At 46.2% G+C, this 10760-nt stretch overlaps 1 protein-coding gene across 1 annotated transcript; it reads left to right on the top strand.

Moving 5' to 3' along the window:
• The first annotated feature begins 7743 nt into the window (after positions 1-7743).
• LOC123062893 (polygalacturonase) lies at positions 7744-9749 on the top strand. The gene is made up of 4 exons (XM_044486577.1): positions 7744-8304; positions 8393-8682; positions 8783-9017; positions 9326-9749. Exons 1-4 carry the CDS (start codon positions 7837-7839, stop codon positions 9542-9544), a joined length of 1212 nt encoding a protein of 403 aa, XP_044342512.1. The 5' UTR covers positions 7744-7836; the 3' UTR covers positions 9545-9749.
• Positions 9750-10760: the final 1011 nt, after the last annotated feature.

Genomic DNA, 10760 nt, shown 5'->3' with positions numbered 1-10760 from the left:
TGAAGCATCAAGAGGATACAATCACAATGAGCACACGCTTGACCTCTGCATACTTAGAATACACATAACAAACACGAACACACACGCATAAAAAAGACGCTAGCAAATAGTAAAGTCATATAAGACCAAACCTATGGTAGGTGAGCAAAAAAAGAAAGAAAAAACCAAAGCGATCCAATCTCTGATTGGCAAACAATAGAAAACAACCATTTCCGCTCCTGCCAGTTGTCGCTGTCCCAACCCCTAGCCACCTTCGGCAGATGGGCCCGCTGCCATCGCAGCCGAGATCGGTGGTAGTGGCGGCGAGAGAGTGGCCACAGAGAGGTTCTTGGGTGGATCAGGTCACGCCTTGGTGCCGCCTTGGGGAATGACATGGAATCGGTCTCTGTTTGTTGCCAAGACGGTTTTTACTGGACCACAGCATCGAGCTCGGTCTTTGACACAATGTTACCTAGTCTTTGAGATGTCGTTAAAGAGGGGAAGGACTAGATAAGGGGCACCCCTTCAGGACAACTGTAGTAATCACTATTCAGGGCCTGGAGCATGTCAAGTGGTGTGCTTAGACGTCGCCATGTGTCACGCGCTGAGCGCTCTCTTCGAATTTCTTTTTTTCCTTTTGCACGTGTTTCTATTTTTTTCTTGGTTTTCAGGGCTTTGATAGTTTTGCCCCCAAAAGCCATGCTTTTCCGGGAGACTAAAAGGGAAAAGCACAATTGTGCTTCCCTGGAAAAAAAGGAAAAAATTACAGTCCTTGTGCTTCTTTGAAAAGGTAAAACGGTAACTATGATTCCCTTAAAAAAAGCAAAGCCTGTGATTTCACGAGAAGCATATTTGTGCTTCCTGAAATGGGAAAAGCACATTTGTGCTTCCTCGAAAAAACATAGCTTGTGCTTTCGTGAGAAGCACAACCATGCTTTCTGAAAAGAAGAAAAACACAACATGCCCTTTTTGAAAAGGGAAAATCACAACTGTGTTTGCCGAAAAAAGGGCACCGGGTTAAGGTTTCGTGCGGTTCCAATTTTTGGTTCTTTTTTTGATTTTGATTTTTTTCTTGATTTTTGTTTTCTGGTTTCTTCGTGAAAAAGGTTCGTCGAAACTACCTATTAACATGGGATATAGTTTTGAGGATCTCGATATGAGAAATTCAACTGTGAAAACGGTTTATGATTTGGACGCGCGGCTCAAGAGATAGAACGTCTTGAAAAGCAAATCTACGAAAAAAATGAAAACTCTCAGGCTGCGAGAAGTGTCACACATCTAATGAGCACTTGTGAGGGAGTGACCTATGTGCGGGGTACCCCTTAACTAATGATTTCTCAAAGGATGTTGGATGATAAAGAGTACAACTTCCTTTTGAAATTTAGAGTCGAAATTAACTGGTTAAACATAGTCCATGAGAGAGAGCTCCTATTTGATTCGTTTTGTGTCCAAAAAAGTGCACGATGCACAGGGAAGCCCGACTGGGCCGGCCGATTGGTGGGCACTGCAGCAAGTGGTTCAATGTAGCAACCGGTTACTGCAGCACTGGTTTTTTGTTTTATCAACTTGTTTTCCCATTGGTGAAAAAATAGGGAAAACATATTCCTAAAACGTATGAACATTTGTTCAAAAATTTTGCGCACCACTTTTGAAATAACTGAACGTTTTTAAAAAGCATGATTTTTTTCATAATTTTGATCTTTTTTGAAACGGACATTTTTTAAAATTTTAAATGCTTTTTGAAAAGAAAATACTTAAAAAATCTGAACAACTTTTGAAATTCATTTTTAAAGCAAACATTTTTTAAATTACAAATACTTTTTAAAAAGGGTGAATAATTTTTTTGGAAAATTGTTTTCTAATTGTGAATGATTTTGTAAAATTCAGCTGGAAGTATCTAGAGTGGGTGACATAAGAGCTATGGTTGTTTGCTGGGACGAGACATGTATGCTTGAGATTTTCTGTTGTAGTATACCCAGGTATATTGGATCCTCCGACTCACGAGGCGCTTGCCTGTCGGGAAGCACTTCAATTGGAAAAGATATTGGTGTTCATCATCCCTATATTGCTTCAGATTGCTTGATTGTCATCAGAAACATCAAGGAAGGAGGAGGTGGCCATTACGCTGCAATCATTAAGGAAATTACAAGTTGGAAGCTTTCTTTTACTACTTGCACTTTTGTTCATGAAGCTAGGAGCTCAAATTACAAGGCTCACAATCTTGGTAGGCATACTTTTTCTCTAGATCATGGGTGGCATATTTAGCTGTGTCAATCTCATGATCGGAACATTATCCCTTTAACTATTGTTATTGATCAATAAAGCTTAGTAGAGTGTTCTAATAAAAAAACTATCCGTTAAAAAAGAGACATGATACACCTCTCTCCGCATGCCTAAAATAATACTCCCTATGTGTTACGTACCAGCATAAAGGGCATAACTTCTCAGAAAACTAGATGATGCCCCGCATGTTGTTGCGGAAATATTTTGCAACATATTTCAATGTGATTCGTTGTATGAAACGGGAATATTTGAAGTAATAATATAAAAATCTAAAACTGAAAGTACATAAAATTTATTATGTTTGATTAGCATATAGTTGTAAAATATTTTGCATGTTGAGATGGGTCTTTTTCCTATTCATGATGAAGTGGCATGCTTGGATGTTGAGAGACATGTGGTAGTGGGGATGGGCATTTTCTCATGCATGTTATGCAATGATGTGGCATGTTTGCATGTTGAGAGAAATAGTTAATGAGAGTTAGCTATTTAGATATAGAAGATTAACTTAACATGGATGGAAATGCCTTCATCCACCAGTAGGTAGGTATCTTTGACCCCAACCACAGCGTGAGCAGCTCAGTCAAAGGTAGCAAAGGTAGTAAGTGCAGCCACACCTTGGGAGAGCCAGGTACAATTTCTTTTTTCATTCAACATTTTCCGTATATCTGCAGTTGAAGAAAACAACCTAAACTTTGATCAGTTTGCACCTTGGGTGGTTTGATCTCTCGAGCAAACCATGTTCCTACATCTGCTTTTGTTCGCTTTTCAATTTAGTTGCCCTCAGCGTCGAGTCACTATTATCAGATCACTTGAATTGAATATATTGCCCGCTTTGTCAAACTTGAATTGAATTGCTTTTGTGATGTGTCTACAATCAATTATTTTGAGTGGTAGGATAGAATAACCAATACCATTCCCATAATACAGACAATAATCCTACATTATGAACTGACTTAGGAAAGGTTACGTAAATTTCCCTCAACACAATCCCCTCCTAAATGTAACTGGGGTGGGGCCCTCCTTCCCCCATCCCAATCACAATTTGCCATGTGGCTAATTACATAGCATTTTTACGTTAATTCCTTTGTAGGTGTACCAAAGCCCTAATAAAAATCCAGCGAAACAACATAAAGAAAGAATTTGTCCTTCCTTAAAACCTCAATTGCAAAAACCATCCTTGGTACTAGAAGTAAATCCTAAATTAACCTTAAGACCTTAATTGCAGAATATTGTTCAAATGTGTGGGGACCCTGGAGGGGAGTGGGAGGGGGGGGGCATATGCCTCCACTGTTAAACACGTCATTTGTATTCTGTTGTAGCCATGTATTCGGTTCTAACCTTCCCCTCATATTCCTCAGGCATAGACTCGATTGAGGGACATGCATGCACTTGTGCATGCCGCTGCTGTCACTCCACGTTCTCTTCCCACTAGTTACTATGCAACAGATCATTTTACGCAATACAATCACACCAAGACATTATCTGTTCAGCTCCCACCCTCTCCCTAAACACTAGAACAATCCTCAAATCTCGCCCTTGACAAACATGAAGAGGTTAACACTATTGGTTTAAATCAGGAAATCTAAAATCAATGTGGGCATGTGTGTATCTAGAGCTTTGCAGGGTGGTTTTCGCTGGGCAAGGTGGAATAAATCTGCTGCCGATGAAACTTGAAGATGTATGCTTCAACCTTCTCGTCCAGCAGTGGATCTCCATCCTCCTTGCTACACGGCCTTGGGGTTTCCAAGGGGCCCCGCGTATACAATAGAGTCACCATAGCAATAGTTATACGTTGAAAATCAAATTGCTAACTATTTGTACGAATAGATACAATGAGAGAGATTGAGAGAACATGCTAACTTATTGTACTTATTGGTGATTCTTATTATATAATTGTTGATTGCTATGATTTGTTACATGATTGCCCTTGTAATAATATTAGAGTATCATTCAATCTATTTATTCTATCTATATGTATGCAATATTAAAAATAATTGTTGAAATAAATTGTTTGTAGTCATATTTTTTCTTTCTGAATAATTATTAAAATGTCAACCCATATACAGTATTTCAGGCTTTAGTTATATTACAGACAATTCCTATAAAATCAATGGTTAAACAATTTTTAGCCTTTTCATACTTCTTAACTCACGATTCACAACAACTTTTCCAGAATCCACAGCTCAACCGAACACACACCCATCAATTGTCTCATGACGCCGAAGTCTTGCACCACGTTGGGCCAGCCCGGCCCAACTATTCTGCATAGAGAAAGGTTGTCACACTTGTTTTGCACTCAATTGCGACCCGATTTTCTTCCGGCGGGTCGGATGTGGCCCAAGACGGCTTGCAATTTGAATAAGTCAAATCGGTTGTGGTCGGATGATACAACTCGGAGATAAATAATTTAATAATACAATAGTTGTATGTAAGTTGACTGAATTTGCAATTTGGATAAGTCGATTTTGTAGGAGAAGGAGCGGTTTTAGGAGGAAGAAAGCTGGAGGAAAGAAGAAACAATGACGACCGTTGGATCTTAATCCAATACCCCAAATAGACTTAGCTAAATTTCTTTAGTCGAGGTCCCGTAAGTTTAGTAAGTTAGCCAATGATTTACTTTCCCATATTAGTTTTATAGAAACAATTGTCCTTACTAGTGTAATTATGTTAAAAACATTTCATTTGACAACCTATTTTGATAAATATTTATTGGCTTATAAAAACATACACAATTTTATTTGGTAAGTCAATAAAAAGTGGGGTAACTGATGCGGTTTTCAGGGAGAACCGGTGACAAAAACTGAAGATGGGAAAAAAAGAATTAAACAAGTGAAAGGAGGTGGCAACGTACGTAAGATTGGACGAAGGACAAGCAAACAACACAACCTTACCTTTTTTTTTTTGAGGCAAACAACACAACCTTACCTCGCTTTGAGTAAGGGAGATTAACCCAAAACACGCAGTCCACAAGATTTCGCCAGGTAACTAATGAACACTGTACCCTGCAAAAAAAAAAACTAATGAACACTGAACACAGTGATTGACGGTTTAGTGGTGATTGGTGAGCAGCAAACCAGACTGGACCTTGACTCGACGTACGGGCCGAAGTAGTTGTTGACATGTCAAATCTTCCTAGGTTTGGCTTGGGTTGAGATGTGCCCAACCCACCACTACAACCGACATGAGTCAAAGTTGCTCTCCTACAACGATCACAAGCCTATGGACTTCGGACTCCTGGCTCAAAGAATGCATGGGGTCTCCATCACTAGTTTCTACGTGCCTGCGTTTCAACGGTGGTTAACGCTGCTAGATGACTACTCCATTTGTCATTGAAGCAGTTAGTTAGAGCAACTCCAGCAGATCCTGCAAAACGTCCGGCCCGCAAAAAATTTGACGAGTATGCGGGCTCCGTTCATTTTTTCGGCCAAAACAGAGCCCGCATACTCGCCCGGCCCGCAAAACTTTTTGCCGCATCCCGCAAACCGCACGCCCCAAGCAGTATAACTGCGGTTCCACGATCCTTTTGCGGGTCCAAATTCTATCCCCCGCCGCCGCGAGCCACCCGATTCCCCTTTTCCCTCTTCACATTTCTCGCCGTCGGCGACCACCCGCCCCGCCTCCAGCCGCTATGTGGGGGTGAATGTGGAGCTCCGGACGCGGCTCCGGCAGCAGATCCGGCCGTGAGAGGGACCCGGAGCGCGAGCGGCGCGTCCGGTCCGACGGCGTGATGAAGCGCGGCGCCCGGAAGTGGACCAACCACAGGATGTCGCCGCCGGCGAGCTTCAACCGCCGCGAGACGGAGGAGTACGACCGCCGACGAGCTTCAACCGCCGCGAGACGGAGGAGTATGACCGTCGACGCGCGTCCTTCTCCTCCGCGAGGTCTTCCTACGCCGGATCCTCCTCGTCCTCTGGCGCGGGCTTTCTCCCCGTGAAGAGGGAGTGGTCAGACGACGAGGAGGAGGCGGAGGAGCCGGCGCCGTTCGCCTTCGTCCCGGTGAAGGAGGAGCCCGAGGAGCCCGCTCCACTCGGTCGCCGTGGAGTCATCGGGCACGAGGACTACGTCGCGGACTTCGACGCCGTTGCTGCCGCCATCGCCGAGCGGAGCGTGCGCGAAGAGGCGGAATGCCGGCGCCACGCCAAGGAGCTCGAAGCCCTCGAGTGGCGGCAGGCGGTCGCCGACAACGTCGCCGCCAACGAGAAGGCTGATGAGTGGCGCCGCATCCGCGCGGAGCAGGTGGCGAAGTACGTCGATCTGTGCAGCTCCAGCGAGGAGGATTGAGCGTCGCTCGGCCTCCATGGCGTCGTCCATTTTGGCACGACCTCGCCGCCGTCAGATCCGACCCCTCTACTACTAGTTAACGTAGCATTTAGTATGATCTATGCTTAATTTGTTGATCATGTAGTATGTATGAACTTTCTAGTATGTGATGTGGTGAACTATGTTTGTGCAATTTCTTCCGCGAACGTGTTTTTTCAAATTATATGCAGGTTTAGATACGGTATCTGATCGGCCGCGCATGTTTTTGACCCGCATTGCGGGTCGAATTTTTGCGGGGTCTGCTAGAGTTGCTCTTAAGGACCTTCCTTAGGTCATGGCCGCTTTCTGGTGGTCAAAAGATTGATTCATCTATCTACAAGTCGTTTTTGCAGCGTAACAGTAGAAGACGACGTGAACTGTAGTTAACGAGACGCTGAAACATAAGCTGCATGGTGATCTTGATTTCCAAATGCAGCCATAGAAGTTGCTAAGTGGCCAACCCAACTAGCAGCAACTAGACGGTACAAATGTGTGCGGATCTAGAAGCGCTGCGCCTTTAGTTTGTTGATCAGGTCGCGGGATTCTCCAACTGGGAGCTCAAGTTTTGAACTCGGTCGCAAAAGCCTTTTGAACTGTTTTTCTTTTTGACAAAGTTGTACTAAGTGAAGGTCAATTAATATAAATTGAAGGAAGTACCAACATACTCCTTCCGTTTCAAAATAAATGACTTAACTTTGTACTAATTTTAATATAAAGTTGAGTCATCTATTTTAAAACGAAGGGAGTATAATGAAACATCAAAAGAATACAAACATAATAAGCATACAACCGGCCTCACGAGAGTAAACAATTGTTCTTGAAACATGTAAGAGTAAACAATGCGTTTGCTCCACAAAACCATCAACGATCAACAAAAGCAGCTAGCACACACATGAAATTTGCATGGGCCGCAATGGCATGATTCCAAGAACTCACCAAACGCATGCACTTTAGAAAGTGTTATCATACGCACATGGGACTTTCATAGTCTCTCATGTCAAAGATCACTAACTACCAGCTGGTCTCCCATGGTAGGTAAGTACCGTACCCAACCCTGCTCGATCACCATGTCCTAAAGCACTAAATAAGGCTCTAATTAAATTACTGATTCACCAGCTTGATTCACTTTCCATAAAAAAACCGGCCAAATTCGGCCACTATAAGTACACGTGTCCACCTCAGTAATAACATTCCTCCTGCAACACCGTCGACGTACGTACCTACCAAGCACCTGCAAGCTCGCGACGCAGACAGCAGCTCGGTCGCGCGGTCACCATGCTGGGCCTGCTCGCGCACCTCCACGCGGCGCTCGTGTTCCTCCCCAACAACGGGGGCCCGGCCTGGGCCGGGCCAGGCGGCGGCGCGGGGGCGGTGTACGACGTGGTGCGCTACGGCGCCCGCCCCGACGGCATGACGGACGCGACGCTGCCGTTCCTGCGCGCGTGGGCCGACGCGTGCCGCTCGCCGCGCCCGGCCACGGTGCTGGTGCCGCCGGGTGTGTTCCTGGTGGGGAGCGCCACGTTCATGGGCCCGTGCGCCACCCGCGCCGTCACGTTCGCCGTGGCCGGCACGCTGCTCGCCCCCTCGGGCTACGGCTGGGACAGCGCCTCCCCGGGGCGGTGGCTCACGTTCGAGTCCGTGGAGGGCCTCGCCGTCTCCGGCGGCACCCTCGACGGCCGCGGCGCCCCCCTCTGGGCCTGCAAGCAGCAGCAGCCGCGCCTCCACTGCCCGTCCGGCGCCTCGGTACGTGCCTCGCATATATGTCTCGCAGAGCTCGACGATTTCTAGCTAGGTGATCTTGACGATGCCATTTGCGTGCGTGGGCGTGCAGTCGCTGACGATCTCGAACTCGAGGGACGTGGTGGTGGACGGGCTGAGGTCGATGAACAGCGAGCTGTTCCACGTGGTGGTGCTGCAGAGCAACGGCGTGACGCTGAACCGGGTGACGGTGGACGCGCCGGAGGACAGCCCCAACACCGACGGGATACACATCCACATGTCCAGCCACGTCTCCGTCTACGACGCCAACATCCGCACCGGCGACGACTGCGTCTCCGTCGGGCCCGGCAACTCCAACCTCTGGATCGAGCGCGTCTCCTGCGGCCCAGGCCACGGCATAAGGTGCACAACAAGTTTATCGCTGTGATTTTTGGGTCGGAGTTTGCAAGATTAGAGGACCTGAGCTAACCCAACGACATCATGTTGATTGTGTTTAACTTAGCATCGGGAGTTTGGGGCATCAGCAAGGGCTGGACATGGAGGACGTGCAGAACGTGACGGTGAAGACGACGTGGTTCACCGGCACCTCAAACGGGCTGAGGATCAAAACCTGGGGGAGCTCCAAGCAGGGTTTCGTGAGGGGCGTCACCTTCGAGGACGCTACGATGACCGGCGTCCACAACCCCATCATCATCGACCAGAATTACTGCCCCCAAAAAGTTGGGTGCAGCGACCGGGTAATGTTCCAAACAAGTAGGAGTACTCCATATGCCACATATTCATGCATGTATACACCATTAGCTTTTTTCAATCTGTATGAAATGGTAATAATTTTGAATGTGACATGGACGGCTTAAATTTGACAAAAAACGATGAGAAACGCTCAAGATCCGAGCTGCTGAACCTGATTCGAGAAAACGCTGCCATGGCAGCAAAAACGTTTATATATTATTATACTTCGTATTCACGTTTTCTCCATATGTTAATTAATTGGGCTGTTGTTAGTGCTAGTACTAAATATTGATTTGGTGTTTCTTGTTTACAGAGCTCGAGCATCAAGATCAGCGAGGTGAAGTACGTGGACATACGGGGGTGGTCGACGACGCCGGTGGCCGTGACCTTCAACTGCAGCAGGAGCCACCCGTGCAGCGGGATCAGCATGCAGGACGTGAAGCTGATGTACGACAGGCGGGTCGCCAAGTCCTCCTGCCGGAACGTTCAGGGGAGGTCGGTGGGTCTCGTCCTGCCGCCAAGCTGCCTCTGACAACATTGACGACGGCTACACTCATGACGACGAGATGCCACACACGTGTAACATAACTGGCGCGGAATGTAATCGTAGTATAGTGGATAGTGACGTGGTGTGATAATTTACGATTATATTTATACTGTAATTTGGTGCATAATGTTTTTTAGAAACGTTTCAATTTGTGGGATTTTTATATGTGGAGCTCAGAAGTTCCGAATCATTTGAAATCTAATTTATTTTTGCTAGGAAAACAATCCCTTCCCGATTTCATCGACGGAGGCAAGTATTTGCAACAGGCCCAAAAGATCTGTAAAAGCAAAATGTGTCCTCTCTACATCAGAGGATGAATTAGGAATACCATCATGTAGTTGGTGCCCATCCATTTGTGCGATAATCCACCTTGTAGCTACCTCCCCTAATCTTCTGTATCATTGTTGGGGAACCTTTCGTCTGCTTTCTTTCTGCAAATTCGACCAAATGTCCATCATGTAGCAAGTTTGATGGGCAATATCAGTAGGTCATTTGGGAAATTTCCGCCAAAGCAAGCATTGTTTCTTGCTTTTTAGATTGCCCAAATAGTGGCTTATAAACCCACGGGCACCATCTTCCTTTGATCCAAAGGGAAGTCAGTTATCACATAAATGTGATAAAAATGGAATGTACACATTGGAAATTCATTTCACATTGAAGAACACTTTGCACAAATGTGCAACAAGACATGGGGAAAAGAAGAATTGGCCAGCCTCACAAAAAGGTGTTTCTTACCCCTAACTGTTGGGGAACGTAGTAATTTCAAAATTTTCCTACGCACACGCAAGATCATGGTGATGCATAGCAACGAGAGGGGAGAGTGTGATCTACGTACCCTTGTAGATCAACAACGGAAGCGTTTGGTTGATGTAGTCGTACGTCTCCACGGCCCGACCGATCAAGCACCGAAACTACGGCACCTCCGAGTTCTAGCACACGTTCAGCTCGATGACGATCACCGGACTCCGATCCAGCAAAGTGTCGGGGAAGAGTTCCGTCAGCACGATGGCGTGGTGACGATCTTGATGCACTACCGTCGCAGGGCTTCGCCTAAGCACCGCTACAATATTATCGAGGACTATGGTGGAAGGGGGCACCGCACACGGCTAAGAATATGATCACATGGATCAACTTGTGTCCATGGGGTGCCCCTTGCCTCAGTATATAAAGGATGAAGGAGGAGGGGGCCGGCCAAGGCAAT

The sequence above is a fragment of the Triticum aestivum genome, chromosome 3A (genome assembly GCF_018294505.1).
Source record: "Triticum aestivum cultivar Chinese Spring chromosome 3A, IWGSC CS RefSeq v2.1, whole genome shotgun sequence".
NCBI lineage: Eukaryota > Viridiplantae > Streptophyta > Magnoliopsida > Poales > Poaceae > Triticum > Triticum aestivum.
Note: the sequence above shows the minus strand (reverse complement) of the source record. Positions and strands in the feature narration are given on the sequence as shown.